The 18516-nt window shown below is 35.6% G+C and overlaps 1 protein-coding gene across 1 annotated transcript in view; it reads right to left on the bottom strand.

Moving 5' to 3' along the window:
- Positions 1 to 18516, bottom strand: part of ASXL3 (ASXL transcriptional regulator 3) — a 155225-nt gene that overhangs the window by 110012 nt on the left and 26697 nt on the right. Inside the window, exons 4-5 of the mRNA XM_019652066.1 lie at positions 8142 to 8250; positions 6761 to 6869 (exon numbers count right to left, since the gene is read on the bottom strand). Coding sequence (XP_019507611.1) covers positions 6761 to 6869; positions 8142 to 8250 — 218 coding nt within the window. The remainder of the gene's footprint in view (positions 1 to 6760; positions 6870 to 8141; positions 8251 to 18516) is intronic.

The following is an 18516-nucleotide window of genomic DNA, read 5'->3' as shown; positions in this document are numbered from 1 at the left end:
GAATAACGTTTCATTAAGTTAACACAACTCTGCCAAGAATCATACAATCAGAAACCCACTTATAAAACTGGCCATGAAGAATAATGAAAAAGGACCATATAAAATTCTTCAACTGTTGGAATCATTATTTACTCTGGGATCTAAGGACTAAAACATAGGATATATGTTCTCTATAATTTTTCCCCCCTAAATAGAGACTTAAAATACTAATTCCCCCACTAGATTGCTGCTCCCTCCCTGAAAGCCATTAGGGTTAATGACAAGCAGAACCTTTTTTGATCTCTGGATGAAAATTGTACATTCTCCAATTTCCTCATTTTACAAAAATCAAATATGACGGTTGCTTTTGATTTTAAACATGAAATGTACTAGGACCACAAAGAGGAGCTCATTTTCTTATTAATAATAATTTATAAGTAGAAGGTGAAGAAGCTGAAGACTATTTACTGATGGTATCATTTTGTATAAAATATGTATGGGTCTGCAGCCAGCAATACACTGTAAGTCAACTTAATATGTGTGAGCAAACTTGTGATATACCAATGTATTATGTTCAGAAAACAACTCAGACACAAACAGACCCATAAATCTCTGACTAAAATAGCCCATAAAATTCAGAGTATTTTCTTTGGCTGACATAGATCTATACTTACATTGGCATAAATGGTCATGGGTTGTCAACAAAGATATATCAAGTGATTCACCTAAATCACTCTTCGATCTCTAGAGCTAAGCTTGTAAAATTTGAAGAGTTTACTTTCTCGAGTCTATAAGTCTAATTCTTATTAACTTGAGAAGCTGTTTAGGAGTCAGAGACACACAACACATAACTATAGTTTTGTGTCTTGTAAATTCTATAATCAATAATATACCACTTTTCCCACATTGTAAAAATTTTCAACAAAACTATAAAACAAAATGTCTTGGCAAAACAACTCCCATTGAAAGAGAATCTGTGTTGCTGGCCAGTTGACTGCGAGAAGAGGACTCAAGCACGACTGTAATATTATTATCTTAACTCCACCTAAGGACTCAAGTGTTACTGACTGAAATCAAGCTGCTAAGATTTCTTGCTTGTCAGTTTTTATAAAGTGCTTTACTTTCAAATACTTCTCTGCATATCCCCTTTAATGGTGCCGCAAATGTCAACTAATTTTTGTTAATCTGAAATAACTTGATGGTACCAGAGGGCTTATTCTTTGGATTGCCACAAGGGTATCTTACCAATTGATAGTTATTAGTATTCAGCTCAATACCTATCTTTCATTCCAAAGGAGGAATGAAAGGAATGAAAGAGCAGGGGAATAAAGATAAAAAAACAGATGGTGGCACCGCCCTCTTCTCCTCCTCCTCTTGCCCTGCCCTTTCTCCACACATTCCCACACATGCCCTGCCTTCTTCCTCTGATTATATTTTCAAAGTATATTTGTACAGCTGTAAGAAGTGTGGAAATTATATCCATTCTAACTTCTGGTTCAAATATATATTAGAAACAGAGTAAGCAAGGACATCACCTAAACCGGTTTGGCTTCATGGAAATTATTATCAATTTGTAAGGAATCATGTGGTATCCCTTTTCTTCGTTTGGATAAGCCAAGGGTTCCTTTTTGTTAAATTCTCAAGTTTATAATCAGAACAGCTTTGGACAACTGTTGGAAAGTCGAATTACATCAATGACTCCTGGCTACTAGTGTTTCCTGTGGTTCGGGCAGAGTGTCACAGGGGCTGGAGCCTGAGTTTTGGTGTCACACACATTTACCTAGGGTTGTCACTTGGATGAGACATTTAACCTCTCTAAGTTTGTTTCCTCACTGGTAAAACACAAACAACAGAGCCTAGGAGTGACTACCTCACAGGAATGCTGTAGGATTTAAACAACATACATGGAAAGAGCTTACAGAGGCTGGGCATTATAAACCCTCAATCTGTTCTCAATGTCTAGGTTTGAAAATGTATCCTAAGGCTGGGTTAATGGGCTACACATATAAGTATATGGTATTTACATGGATAGGAAATATACTTGTCCTACAAGAAGCAATTGTGGTTTGCAATTAGATACAAAAGTGGACAAACCAAGGAATACTCAAAGAAATAAGCTACTTGCTATTCTTTCAGTGACTCCCCAAAGCAATTTCCTTAATGCAATTTCAAAGGAGAGGCCAGAAAAATCTAGTTTTAGTTACATTAGCTGGAGCTGTGTGGGGATGTGTGATTTTGTGAACTACCTATTCACATTTCCAATTAGGGGAAGTTTGCTTCTATCTGCTTTGGTTTAATTATTGGCTAGGTGCTCTCACCCTCTCTCCCTCACCCCTTCCCAGACACTAAAACCTCTCCCACTGCTTCCTCTGAAATTCAGGATTAGTCCTTAGCAAAATCTCCTATAACCTCCATCTTTTTCCTGAACACTATCTCATCTTGATCTACAAAACCTGGTTCTCTCTTATGAACACCTCTTCCCCTAAAACCCTCTGTAGTAGCCCTTTTCTTTTTCACACATCTTGTCCCGCTGGGGCTGGAAATGGGCTAGGTGACATCTATTCTCCCTCTCTGGAGATGCCTCCAGCATAGTATCTCATGTCATCAGATGACAATATTAACTACTCTTCCTTCCTGTATTTATCTACCAGCTCCTGGGGTGCACCCCTCATTTTATGAAGATTTTAGCTCTTAAATGCATACCCTTTCAATGTTAGTTCTATAAAAATTTGTGTTTCAATATCCACATAGGTGATTCTCTAATACTTTATGTCAGGACCATCAGCCCTTAACATCTTTGTGCAAATAAGAAAAGGCAGCGTTTCCTCCCAGTGGGCCCTGTTCCATCCCATGACACTAAGCTGGGCAAATGGAGGGCTGCTGAATTTCAGCCACTGATGATGGCCCCCTGAGCCAGGCCACTCTGAAGAGTGCACACACTGCCCAACCATTTGTGACAGTCTTAAACCTAGCTGCCTTTCTTCCTCTCATTTTAGATATACACTCCATAATATTACCCTAAACTCAATTTCATGTATTCCGCTCTCACATCACCTATCTTTCTAAGTTATTGTCTCTAGAACACCAAATCAAACAATCCTTCCATCCCACGGGGACCTCCTCTTTCACCTCACAGTCATATCTTCACCTACCTCCACATCCAGCTTGAATTCCATAGAGACTGATCTCAACTACTCTATTTCATGCGCCCTCAACTCCTCTGTCCCTGTGTCATTTCATCATTCACACCTGGAAAAATCCCAAGTCTGCTCAAATCTGGCTCTCTACTCTGCACTTACACCATGGTCATGAACATGACTGGAGAAAAATGTACAAGTATTCTGACTAGTCTCATATTCAATTCAGGATTAGCAACTTGAAGCATGTGCTTAATGCTGTCAGACTCTACCCATTTTATATCTTCTCCTTAAAGCTACAAAACCACCTCCTCTAACCTCTCCCTCAGCTGATGAAATTGTTTATTTCACTGAGAAAAAAAATGAAGCAATAAGAAACAAACTTCCATGAGCCCCCCCGTATATACTCATCTACCTTCATACTATTAAATAAGGTCAATCTCTTCACCTGTTTAAAAGATCCCATTCCCTCTCATCTAATTAATCACATGGCAACGGGACACCCTCCTCATGAAATTCTCCTCCTCTGCTGGATTTTCCCGACAGTATACAATTATTTTAGTATTTATCTCTCTTACTTAAAAACAACAACAAGAACAACTTTCTCTTGGTTCCATTTTCTCTTCTATCCAATCCCCATGTCACTCCTTCCCTTTAACTAAAAAATCCTTGAAAGAATTGTCTATGCTTGGTTTCCAATTTCCGTTCTCCCATTCTCTTAAACCTACTCTATTTAGGCTATGGTCTCACCATTCGACAAAAATTGTCCTTGTCAAGTTCATTAATAATTTCACAAAGCTAAATCCAATAGTTATTTCTAGTCTTCATTATAATTGACATATCAAAAGCATTTGACACATTTGAGTCACTTCCTTCCCAGAAACACTTTCTTCACTTGGTTCCCAGAACAGACAACATGTTCTCCTGTCTATTTATCCTCAGTCTCATTTGCTCTTTCCAATTTCTTAAAACTCAACTGCCTGTGAGCTCAGTCTTTGGGCCTCTTCTCCTTTCTATTCACCTTCAGTTCCTTGGTGATCTCATCCAGTTTCTTGTCTCGAAACATCACCATAAACTGACCACTTTCAAATGCATACCTCCAGCAAGGCCAGCCCCATGAATTTAAGGCAGGTTAAGTCCAGTTATATAACATATACACCTGGATGCTGAAAATGAATCTCATACTTAATAGGTCCAAAACTAAGCTCCTGATCGACAGCCCCCTGCCCCAAAACTGATTCTCTTGCAGATTTGCCATCTAAGTTAAAGACAATGCTATCCTCCTCTTTGCTCACGCTCCGACTTTGGAGTCATCATCTGGTCTTCTTTAGTTGCTTCTAATTTCAGCAACTTTTGTTGTGTCGACCTTCACATACATCCAGACTCCAATCACTTATCATCACATCCACTGCCACGTGTTTTATTCAAACCACCATCACACCTCTTATCTACATTATGGCAATAACTCTAATAAGTCTGCCTGCTTTTGTCCTTATTCTCCTATATGTCTATGTCTACATCTACATCTACGTCTACGTCTGTATCTATAGCTATATATTTTGTACTTAGTGATCCTGCTAAAATTTAAGTGAGATCACTGTCTCTTTAGCTCAAAACCCAAAAGTGGTTTAACATCTCACTCAAAACAAAGCCAACATCAAAGCACTGTACAATCTGGCCCTATAACTTCTGACTTCAATATCTTACCATTTTCTCCCCTTGCTCACTCTGGCCTCCAACCACACTGGCCTCTTGATGTTTCTGGAACATTCCAGGCACTCTCCTGCCTTAAGGCCTTTGTAATTGCTCCTTCTTCTACCCAAAACCATCTCCTATTACATACTTGCTCCTTCATTCCCCTTGGGTCTTTTCTCAAATGTACCTCTCTCTCCCACTCTTATTTCCTTATTTAAATTATTTTGTCCCATATGATTTGTCAGCACTGAATAAGCTATAAATTGTACCTATTAATTTGATTATTTTTTGTCTCTCTACCAACATAAGATCCATAAGAGGTCTCTTTCTGCTCTTCTTTTTCACTGCTGTGGCTACAATGTTGAGGACAGTACTTGGCACACAGTAGAGGCTCAGTGTATACTCAGAGAGAGAGAGAGAGAGAGCATGCAAGTGCATATGCTAGCAGACAGTACAGCTAGAGCAGCGGTTCTCAACCTTCCTAATACCGCGACCCCTTAATACAGTTCATGTTGTGGTGACCCCCAACCATAAAATTATTTTCGTTGCTACTCTATAACTGTAATTTTGCTACTGTTATGAATCGTAATGTAAATATCTTTTTGTTTTCCGATGTTCTTAGGCGACCCCTATGAAAGGGTCGTTCGACCCCCAAAGGGGTCGCGACTCACAGGTTGAGAACCGCTGAGCTAGAGGGATGACCCAGTAAGACTCCCCTTCATCCTACTGAAGGACAAGAATTTGCCCCATTCACCAGCCCTTCCAGAAAGCCAGAAATTGCCATGCATCTCGGCCTCGTTCTCTCTTCACCCACAAGGACCAGCCAAAGTTCACAGTAGAATCACAATGATGAGGGGCTGAGTTGAGTTTTCAAAAGGTATTGGAATAGGGACATCAAATTCAATGAAAGTTGGTTAGAAAAGAAGTCTACAAGGCTTACTTCTGCCATTTTACTAGGACAAGAATCTTTGTTTCCGACATTCAGGCACAAACTCCCTCCTGCAGGTCAGTTAGGCACTGAAGCAGGATCGGTCTCGGGGGGACTATCGGAAAGCACACCAACCTAAAAGGCAGGAGTGTCCAGTCATTATTCAAAGGGACTCCTATGGCCATTAATAAAATGAATGGCTTTGGGCTGTTAGTGAAATACGATGTTTCTGCAAGTGTCCTTTAAGGTTTGTTTCTTTAAAGATAATTTACTGATTTCTATGGGTCCACTGACAGAGACTTTAATGAGACAGTCTTCCTCCCAAATCGTGATCTGGGTCCACTTTTGGGACCAGTGGGTAGGGAGGAAAAAAAAGTAAAGCAGCTTTTGTGGAAAAAAAAATTGCCCAAGCTGCGGTACAGAAATTACTTACACCAACAGAATCATAATGCAAATATCTAGAGAAAGATAAAAATGAATTAACATGGACAGAATTCAGAGGTGGAAAATGTCCCCTTGGAATTCATGGAGGGTTTTCAAAAGTGATTCACAAGAATGTAATTTATTTGGCCCTTGTTTTCACTGTAAGGAATGTTAACACTAAGCTTAATTTACTATGGACAAACCTAAGAACAAAGCTATTATAAAACTACTGTGATCACAGAAACTGTCAGCACAATCAGACATAAAACATTAGCATTTTCAGGCCTCACATAAGAATAAAACCACTAGATACTCCCAGTAACCTTCTCACCTCGCAGGAGAAATATACTGATAACACTCAAGAACATACCCAGGGAAATCCATACTGTTAAAAAACAAAATAGAAAAAGCAAAGAACTGTATACTTTCTATAGGTGCTAATCTTATGAATCAAAATTGTTTAATGATAAATCTAAGTAGGTGGTAAAAACTTAAAAGAAAATTGCATCTATAAGTAGAGAATTCAATAAATGAATTATTGAAATTCTGTATCATTTTTAAGAAAATAGCATTCATATTTGAAACCCATCACACTTACCTCCATTTCCTTCCCCACTGCCATTGGCCTCTGCCATTTCTGTGCCATCCAATTCAGACTCACAGTCTAAATCCAACGTCCCATCAGTTGGGCATGACGACTCCTCTTTCTATATTTTTTTTAAAAATGATGTTTATGGAGATGTATTAGCAACTGAAAACATTCAAAGTATTTTCAGAGTCCTAAAGTACTATCACAATTCTACTCTTATCACAGTAATTTGATTTACTTTTTAAATATAAAATCACTCCTTGGAAAAAAAAAACAACTGGGAAAAATACATTGCCATAGCTGATTTTTTGGATGACCTTTTAAAATCTATACAAAAACAAACTTGCCTTTTGACATATGTTGTTTTCATTTTATTTTTCAATTCTACATTTGTCCTTATGTTAGGAAATGGCTTAACAACTCAAAATTTTATCAGTAAACACCCAAATAGCTACAAAAAGCCAATGAACGAAATATAAGTCCTTTTGATTAATCTGTGTGATTTTCAGAAACACACACAGTGATAAGAGCCTGATGCTCAGTAGTTGAGAAAGAACCTTTGCTTCTTTGCCAGGTATAACTTGTAGCATTAAAACAATCAATCAATCAAACAAATAACAAAACACTTCTCAAGGGAAACTGATGACCTTTAAAAGTAATCCCTCATTTATGAAAGCAGTGACTTCTTTTTAATTTATAAGAAATAATACACTGATTTTAGTTGTTCCAAGCTAAACAACCATTTGTAGAGCATCAGTTTCTATCCTCTGGAATTTTGCATCTTAGATGGCATTTCCTATTCTAGATGGGAATGGGAATTGCACTAAAATAATTAAGTCAGTTATCTGAAGCTTTTAATTTTATTTCTCTATTCTTCTCATAGGATAAATATGCATTGTTAGTAAAACTTCCTTAAGATCACTGTTTTAAAGCTGAATAACATTAAAATCAGCAACTTTTCAAGGAGAATGGATAAATCTCTTATTTTTATGAAAGACAGAAAGGCATACAGGTGTGAAGCTGTCTATCAACCAGTGTTCATTAAGTCAAATAATTTGTGGCAACTGTGATCATGTTAAGCTCTTGGCTGATGAGCCGTGGCACTCCTCCATGTAAATTTTTAAGAATCAAGAATTTTAAGAAAGCCACAACTATTTTCCATTACCATATGTTTGAGTGAAACCGCAGATATGTTTTCTTTCCTTAAAGAAAAATGTCATTGTTTATCCTTAATATGAAATCATTTTTAAGACATCTGAAAACATTTAAAAGGCATAGGGCCCGTTCTACCCTTCACTCAATTCTAGCTTTGTTTACCTTCACGTGTCAGAAAAAAAAATGCATGATACATAGTAATAACAGACATAATATGCACAACAATCCAACTTACTTTGAGAGCATAGAGGCCTGACTTTCCAGGGATTTTGAAGAATGTTCCATCCCCTATTCGAGTGTTAGTGTGAAGCATTGCATTCAGACAGGCTAACGGAGAAGTTCCACTAGAAAATAAAAGTGTGCAAAAATGAAGCAGTCTGAGATGCAGTTTCTGTGGCAAAACTGTTCTCTCAGTCTCTTAAAAAAAAAAAAAAAGACCCTCTTGCATACCTTTTAAAAATATCCTCCCAACCCTGAAAACATCTACATTACAATAACAGGCCAGTGTAGAGTCGCCAAAGTTAATCAGATGCATCTGTATTATAGGCTTCAGGCAAAAAGTCTCCTGAATTGAAATTATGCTTTTATTCATAAAGCCAACCAACACTATATTTCAAAGAAACCAAAGCCAAAACGTTTATGTGGTGTTATTTTACAAATAATACCATGAAGCCTCAGTATTTAAATATTACAGACAACTTGATGGTTGCACTTGAATGATCAAATAAACCAAGTTCAAGGACAGCTCCATCCTATAGGTTGAAAAGCAACAAAAGAATAATAAGAAACCAGGGAAAAACTGATTTGAAATTATAAGCATTTAAGTTACTCATGGGATTACATTTCTCACAAGGCCAAATAAAAATTTATATCTGTGTTTATATCTCTGATACAGCTTCAACAATGACATCGTTTTCTCAGATTTGTCAAATAAAGAAATATGTGTTTGGGAATTCTGCCCAGCTAATAATTATGTTCTGCACCAAAAAGCAAGCAACTGAATTATGAAATCAACAGATTCTTTCAAAAGAAATCAAACAGCATTAAGCTAGTGATTAAAAATTTCAAAGCACATATGTACAAACATTATTGAAATGTACTCATACACATAGAAAGATGTTTATGAAATGTATGACACGTATGTATTTCCTGAGGTAGACTTTAGAGCTTTTTTTGTGTGGTTTTTTTTTTTTGCAAACTGCTATATTTATAAACTAGAATTTAGATCTAGAATTATCACTTTCATTTACTTATGTTGCCACATACATTGTACTTCCTAATATGCTGAAAGATCAATATTTGGTTGAGCCAATATTGATTAGAATCCCTATTCCACCCCATTCGCCTCTTAGGGGCTCTACATATTTAATCCAAAATATTCTGAGACAAGAGGACCTTTAAGGTATTAAGATTTTTAAGTTTGAATTTCTGTAATAGAAATATAATTTTATATACTAAATTCAGAGTTTTCTAAAAACCAAGATTATCAAATCTCTGACTTTATATGAAAACTCACCAGGAAAATGAAACAGTCAAATTTGCTGCGTTGCCACAAAACACTTAATAGCAAGTCAGCATATATACACATCATAGTCATAAAGGTTTATAAGTATTATAATCATAAGAGCACTCTTTATTATTTTAGAAAGCAACTCTCTATGCCAACATGTCAATATGATTACACTGGGTTTGACAGGAAGCAAGAGACCTAATATAAATTTGGTCACAGAACAATGCAGTTATAACACTAACGTACACATGGTTATAATGCTGTGTGTTTATGTAATATATTTCCTCATGAAACTGCTACAAGCTTACGGCCTCATTTCATTATTTTTCCTCACAAAAGATTTTTTGCTCATATGTAAAGTAGGCCAGGCATACCTTATAAAGTAAAATATATTCATCTCCCCAGAAATATCTGTCCATGAATAAATTCCAGATAAATAATGCTGCACATGGTATACTGAACACTGCAAAATATATATTTTTTATCATTCTTTTCTTCAGGCAAAAGTACAGACAACTTGAAGCTGGGAATTATTATGCCAGATTTGTCGAGTTTTAATTTAGTGAAACTGTCAGAAACACAGACGTTCTGTAGGGACTTGGCAAGATGATGTTAACACTACAAGTAAAGTAGAATCCAATATATAAAAATGAAACAATATAGACTTTAAAATATATAACTTAATGAAACTGTTCACCTAACATCAAAGGTCACATATATTCTTCCTGCTTTTTATTACTAAGGTCCTAATACGCACAATTCCAAGAACTCAGAATAATACAGATTTAATACAGCTAAGAAATACTGAACAAATATAATTTAACATCACTGTAATTTACATTTTCTTCTAAGGTACAGTAAATGAAAGACAATTGAAGGTAAATTGACTAATAAATGGAAGTTTAATGCTATATTTGCTGTAAACACAACTGATAAGCACTTAGTTTCAGATAAATAAGCTTTGTTGAGTATGAATATATCATTTAATTATACTGTTTATTAAATCAATAAACTCAAGGTTCACTGTAGAAATATTTTAAAATATGTAATTCACAGTCACATGACACTATATCTCCAAAAGTCTTGATCACTACTGTAATTTTCCAAAATCTTTCTCAAAACAAACATGAAATTTGTTTTATTTTAAAACTATACACTTATATTTTAGAAGAATGACAAAATATTCTGCAATCAAATGCAGGTTTACAACTCAAATCACTGGGTTATTAGTAACTTAGTCCTACGCATATCACTTGCAATTCCGTACAGAAAAAAATTAGGGATATGGTCCGTTTTATTTAAAAACAATAAAAGATCAGCATCAAAAGAGTTACGTGCTTATTACAAGGTAACTGTTTCATAGAATGCAGAATATACATAGAAAAATCTATTTTAAAAGTCTTTCAGAACTTATTACTGCTATTCTCAATAATTCCATAAAATCTAGAAAATTTGGACTGTTCCTGAAGAAATTAATGTCTTAATTAACTGCTACAGAACAGAAATCAATAAAAATATTATTGATATTCTTTTATTATTTTTATTGTCAGAAAAAAACAGAACTAGCAAGCATACCTTGGCCTACTTTAAGATATAGATATATATTTTATATATATATTATACATATGTATATATATATAATTATACATATAATATATATGTAAAAAGTAAATGTATACATATATATCTCACAATGATTTAATGTGGGTATTAAAGAAGATAAGGCAAATATGTGTTAAAAGTATGTATTCTTGGACAGCATGAACACTTTCTATGTAAAATTTCTTATTTTTAATTATTTTTTAATTCACACTTAATGTAAGGTTAATCAACTCAGCTACAATTTAAAAGTTAAAATTCTGTAATAGACTCTGTACATGTGTATATGTATACATGTAATCATAAAACATCAACAATTTAACAAAAAAAAATCTCTGCGATTTCAAAAATTACTTACTTTCTACAAAAGATGAATTGGACGAATCATGACATCCCGATTTATAAAGAAAAACAAAGAAAAAAAAGAGATAGAAAAAGGAAGTTAGTTTTCCAACTTAAAATGCAATTCCGCATCTTACCATTATTTCAATAATAGGACAACGTATAAGAAACATACCAAACTCCTAGATTTGGCTGCCAGTGGGGAGGAGGAAAACTGAGGGACTAGGGTAAAAGGCAGCTTCTACTCGCCTTCCTAACACTTATAATGTTTTCATTTTGTCCACGATGCACATGTATTTCCATGTTAGGAATATAATTAGAAATAAATAAACAGGACAATATTTGTCCACAATTATTTTATTTTTATTCCCTATCATCGGGTCCTTTCCTATACACCTGCCAGGGTGGATATACAGCTTATTCTACTTGTTTGTTTTTACTGGAATGTTATGGAACCCTTCTGATTTGTTTTCATTTCCCACAACCCCTGAAGCAGAACAGGGCTGGAATTTGGAGGCAGGGGAGCAGGCATAATTTAAACTGTCTAGACATCAAAGAACCCCCAGAGATACTTTGCAGAGCCCCGATGCTGTGTGAAATACAGAAAAACCTTTGCTTTATCACATCGAATTGATGACAGAACACATAAAATTTTACTAATCATGCGCATTTCATGAAGGGAATGGATGGCCTATCTGTTAGTAATTTAAAAAATCAGGAAGATACCTGGTGAATTGCAATTGGAACTATATTTTTAGACACGACAAAGAAAATATCATAATTATGATCTTCCTTCCCTTTAAATATAGAATAATAATGCTTTACAAGATAATATTTAAGTAACCCAAATCTTAAGCTACTTTATTTTATTAGATATCTCAATAAAAATGTCAGCTGAAAGCTATTTCCTGAAAACGTTTTTAAATCTCATTTTTCAAATATGGGAACGTTAAAAAAAAAAAACCCTGAACTTAAGTCTAAAATTTCAACAAATCCAAAACAGTTATTAATATTATTAGACATTTATTATGCTAAGTGCTACTAATATAAAATAGAAACAATTATGTATTCACTCTCCTTTCAAAAACATTAATATCTCCTTTCAATATTTCCAGTGTTGATAGCTTAGAGAAAATATCTTAATTATAAAGGATATATTTTAAGAGGAAATTATGTTGGTCCCAGGAGTGCAGGTAATATTTTATTTAGTTTTTTATAAAGATGTGTTCATTATGTATGAGTAGAATTAAATTCTTTACTTAGGATTTGTGCATTTAACCCTATGCTACACACATGCAAAAAACAATGTTAAAAAATGAATAATGTATCCTTGGATTTATCTATTTATTTACATATATATATAGGCATGTCATTACTAATTACTAGTGGAGAAGATTAAACTATTTCTACCAATGAGTATAATGACTCCTAAACAGATATAGGCACTGTGATTTGCACGTCAGTTGATAAATCAATAGATGATTAAAAACTACCCTAGAAAGTCAAGGCCAAACTAACTTCTTACTCTTGAGAGACATTACTACTAGTCTGGAACTGACTGAAAACAGAAACTTGAAAGCTAGAGTCCTTTACATACGTTACCTGAATAATCCTAGCATATCAAATGTTAGCCAAAAAATGACCTACAGCAACCATGAAACTTGATTTTGATCACAAGAACAATGTTCCAAACTTCAGAGTCCCCCTAAAAAGATCACTAATGAAAGTTTCTAATGAGCACTGACACATGAGAAATAACAAAGATTAGAATTTAAAAACATAAAAGTAGATAGGAACAACCAATTAACTCAAGAGATGGGTCATACTTAAAAGGAAGACATTTGCATATTTCTATGTGGAGAATATTGACATGATTTTCAATATTCAACATGTCTCTAAGGTAAAATTAGAAATGTAGTCCTAGTACTTTTTATGAGGTGGGGATATTGAGGTAAGAAATAATTACCAAGTTACATATGTTGTACAATTTAATTCTTAAAGAATCAGTTTCAGACTCCAAACCTAAACATGTGTCTCTGATTGGCTTGAATAATACAAAAATATTCTTCTTGCATATAAACAGACTTTTGAACTTAGACTTTTTATCCACTTTATAGGCACTACCAAGCTACCACTAGATTGGAGTGTTTCATACAGCCATATTGACTAACTTGACCTTTTGTTGGAGAAGACAAGAACTCCAAAACATTAATACAAGGACAAAAATTTACTTAGTTTTATTTTAGAATAGGGTCTATAAGGAAATTAGGAAATAGTCCTATGGAAGTATAAACTAAAGCATATGATCTAAATTACAACTTTTAATGACCTCCAACTGAAATATGAGGTAAGGTAGTTATCTTTGATTGTAGACATTGAGTAAAGAACACATCACACGTATAGCTGGGTATTGGCAATTGTTTCTCTACAGCTATGCACAACATGTGGCATGCCATAGTAACACTGCTGGACTGAGAAAGGCAATAGAGTGTAGTGACTAAGACTGTGGCTTCTGGAGCCAGTCAGCCTGAGTTCAACTAAGGCTCAGCCATTTACTAGCTGTGTGATTTTGGGCTTAACCTCTCTGTGTCTTAGTTTCCCTAAATATAAAACGTGGCTAATAAAAAAAATCACTATTTCATTAGCGATTATGCTGAGATTTAAAGAGCTAAAACATGTAAAATGCTTAGACCTATGTCTGGCATATTTTAAGTGTTCAAAAATTGTGAGCTATAATTATTATTATGGATAGTATTACTAGTCAAAGTAATCAATAACTAGAGGTACAAAGGACGGCAAGTGGAAAGAAATATTTCTTGGCTTGTTTAAAGAGTTGCTTCAGAGGGGCTGGCCGAGTGGCTCAGTTGGTTAAGAGCTCGCTCAAGAGTTTGAGCTCTGAGCAACAGGGGTTCGAGTCCAGCCCGAGCTGGGCAGCCGCTGAGCTGCCAACAGGTAGCAGGATGGCTCAGCTCAAAACAAAACAAAACAAAGAATTGGTTCAGGTGAGATTTGGATCTAATTTCACTTTCATTTTATCAGTAAAAAGTAAAGACATATCCCATAGCCCTTCATATGTGAATAAAATTGAAAATAAGTGCTTCAGTAAAGGTAGAGGGAAAAAGATGAAAATAATAAATATTTATTATTATAGTTACCACTTATTCAGCATCTCTAATGTGATTGGGCTTTCACAACTATTATCTATATTCCTTACAGCCACCATAAAATGTAAGCATGATTGTCAGTTTTGCAGATGTAACAGAGGCTGAGAGGTTAAGAATCTTATGGCAGTCAAATAAGTAATACAGCTGAAATTCAAATTCTTCTCTGACTCCCAAAGCCAATGCTCTTTCCACTATCCCACATTCTCTCTCCACAGAGTTGCCTTCTCCACTTAACCGTGAATACTAAAAAAGAATATTTAGCACTCGAAGGGAACACACAAAGAAAAGCCAGACGCTGGCAAATGGTTCAGGTGGTTGGCTCCATCTTCACTCCATGCTGCCTATAGCAACAACTCCCCCCTCGGGTAAATTTCAAATATTATAAAGAAAGAACTAGGCTGCAGAAGATGTCATTGTTGGTAACCTTCTTCAGGTAATGCTACCTATGAAAACTAAGAAAGAACGAACTCTGAGAGAATAACGTAGAGAATTCAGATCCACGATTGAGATGCCTCCATGTAGAAGTGGAGCATTAAAAAAATAATAATAATAACACAATCTATTAATTGAATAGTCATTTATTGAGCAAATTATATATGTCAAGCTCGTCCTGAAATAAATGTGCACTCTGACAGTGCTTTGCACATAACAGAAATGCCAGGCTGAGCTGAGCGGAACTCTCTGAATACATACAAAATAAGAGATTCAGGAGAAAGGAGCCTTGAGGCATGTGGCACAACAAGAGGAAATCATTTGGAATTTAAATGTTATCCTTAGTTTATTCTAAGGAGATCGCTGAGACGGGATCATGTGCACATCTCTTATGTCACCAACTCCAGTGCAGAGGCAGCCAACCCGTGGCCCTCTGTAGCTCTTTAGGACTTTGTACTCCTTTCTCATGACTGCAATCTCAAAGAGAATTTTTTAAATTGAGCCAAAAACATATCTTCCAAAGTAAAATAGTGAATTTCATATATTAAAGAAAAGAACAGACACTGTGATTATATTTGGTGTGATAAATTAGCTTCACATGAAAAAGTGAATCTCTATGTTCTACCGGTAGCTGCTCACACCCGCCCATCTTGTTAGCAATGGCTAACACAGCAGCACTTCTAATGTATTCCACCGGATATTCGTCCCAAGTGATGCTCCAAAAAATTGTCAAACGAGTTTCTGAATAGCAGCATGCTGCACTCCCCTCTTACAAACTCACCACATACGTTAACAGTATATACTAAAGTCTCTGAAAAATCCTACTTAACTCAAAACTGCTTAACTTAGTGTTTCTAAAACATATATAATAAAAAAATATAAGCCCCACTGTAATATCTGACAGCATTCCCTATTTAGTATGCCAAGAAACATACTTGGGGAAGTGCTGTATTATATTTATGATTTGAATCATTAGGAAAAAGTACCTAGCACTTATACTCCCAGGAATGTTTAATTTTTATCAGCCAGATGCTTTAAAATATTTTAAGAATATATAAAATATATGTTGCTCTGGGTAAAAATAATGCAGTGTGGTGATTACTTTTTGCAGTGTAAATTTATAAAATTGAAAAAAAACGTATTCAGGATGCTTAAATAGCATTGAAACACTTACAACAGTATTCACATATAATTGAAAACACTGTATATTTGCAATATTATATTACCCAACATAAAAATCATCTTCCTCGTCTATCCCAGAGGAGCGCTATCTCCTGATTTTCTAGTTATCTCACTCAGTGATGGGTATTATCCTCCTCATCACCTAGGATGGAAACATTTCTCGGACTATTCAAATTATTGTCTCCACAAAGTTCATCTTTAAATTTACAGTCTTAACTCCCTCAAGTCCTAATTCAAACAACATTTACATCACAAGGGGACAGTTGTATTGTTCCCTAACCCTGCCCTCAATATCTCCCTGCTCTAATTCAGCCTACCCATTGGTGCTACAGCAATTTTCCTTTTTAAAACAAACAAACAAAAACAAAACAAAAAGACACACACACACACACACACACACACACGCACAAACTACCCAACTCCTCAGGCCATGTCATACACTGGATTTTAAAGACTGTATTTATTTATTTATTTATTTATTTATTTATTTATTTATTTTATTTATTTTTTTAAAATCAGTGGTTTTCATAGCCTATCAAACAAAGGAAGCCCGGACTTGTCAGGTGACATTAGGATCCTGTACAGTACTCTTGGCACCTAATCTTCATCTTCTCCAGCTCTCAGATTACACTCCCGCACTCTCAGAATACTCCCCTAGAATCTGGCCCAGTACATCGTGGGCCTCCATGGCTTCCTATCTCTCTGTTTGGCTCATACGAAACCCTCGATGATGAACTGCATGCCAGCCCTTACCACTCAGAATAAAAATTTTAACTACCACCTCTATGGTGACACCTTTTGTAATATTCCTCAACTACAATCTCAACAGCATGCATGTCTCTCATGCTTTCTTTTCATCAAAATTGTTTACACTTCTAAATTTCCTGCCCTTACCACTTCCAAAGTTTGGGAACTCCATAGACCCATATTATCTTTGTATCACCTGACAAGCAATCCCAATGTCCTCAAAAGGTGTTTGTGGAGATGAATTTAATCACTGCTATAAAAGTTGGTATGACCATGGATTTGTGGACAGAGAGGCCCTGCAGTGAATATCCTCTATATTCTACTGGCACTCCTGACTACAATAATCATGTGTATCACACACTCTACGTGCCACAGAGGCTACTGGCCATCTGATGTTTGCATGCCCTGCGTTCCACCTCTTACAGACAGTCCCTTCCTCGGTAATGTGACTCCAGTTTAGCCATCAATGAAATGGTCTTGATTTCCCCATCAGGAAGGCTAACCAGATTAAGTGATCTGGTCAGATGGTGGGAGTCTGAGTGTCTTTTGGGGAACTGGTAGAGAAATAAAGGGAAAGGGCATACATTATTTTCAGTAGAAACATAAGCTGTAAAGATACAAAAAAAAAAAAAAAGAGCTGGTTCTACCTCCACGAGGAAAGAACACCTGCTGAGAATAAAACTAACCAGAAGAAAGCAGAGTGAAATGTAGACAGAAAAGAGTGGGTAAAAAGCTATCACTCACACTCCTGCATTATTATCTAATCATGTGGAAGATCACCCTATTGGATGTCCAAGTTAAATAAACCAACAAATCGCCTGTTTATTTTATTTTCCACACTTGTCTAAGTGATTTATAAAAGCTGACCTCATTTTTCTAGGCCTTAATTTTTTTACCTGTAAAATGAGTTTAAAACAGGTTTAAAGTGAGTTTAAAATGAGTTTAAAGCCCTACAAAGGCCCTCCTGGTTAATGTTTTAATGGCTTTGACTATTGGCTTAGCGTTCATTCCAGCCACGCTGCCTGCCTTCACCTCCTTTCCTCTTCAACGCCCTCTGTTCTCCTCTCTTCCTTGCCTTCACCTCCTAAAAACTTCTAATTACCTCTGCAGTACATAATGATCATGTCTGAACCTCTGCAGCATTACAGCCTGTCCTGTGACTGTAGCATTTAGTTCAGTGCCCTCTGTCACCACATTGCTCAATGGCAGCCAGCTCCTTAGGACGCCAATGTCATTAGGGTTTTTCGTGTTCCCCTCATAGAGCTCTGCCAGACGTGAAGGCTCAGAAAACATTCAGGGGCTGTTAATGAGCTAACGTTTAATGATTTACAGAGTGGTACAAAATTTGAAGCTTGGCAATGCCAAATATTAGTTGAGGATGTCCAGAAATAAAACTATGAAATACTCTAGTGAGAATATAAATTGACACAACCAATTTGGAAAGACATCTGGCAATATCTAGTAAAAAAAACAAAAACAAAAAAGGTATATATGCTCTGTAGATCAGCAATTCCACATATTGGTATAGACCCTGGAAAAACTCACATTCGGAGACATTATTTGTTTTAGGAAAGAAAAAATTGTCGATAAACTAAATGTTCACCAATAGCTATAGCTATAGCTATATATATATA

The sequence above is a fragment of the Hipposideros armiger genome, unplaced genomic scaffold (assembly GCF_001890085.2).
Source record: "Hipposideros armiger isolate ML-2016 unplaced genomic scaffold, ASM189008v1 scaffold_173, whole genome shotgun sequence".
Taxonomy (NCBI): Eukaryota; Metazoa; Chordata; class Mammalia; order Chiroptera; family Hipposideridae; genus Hipposideros; species Hipposideros armiger.
This window is presented reverse-complemented; position numbering and strand designations above follow the sequence as displayed.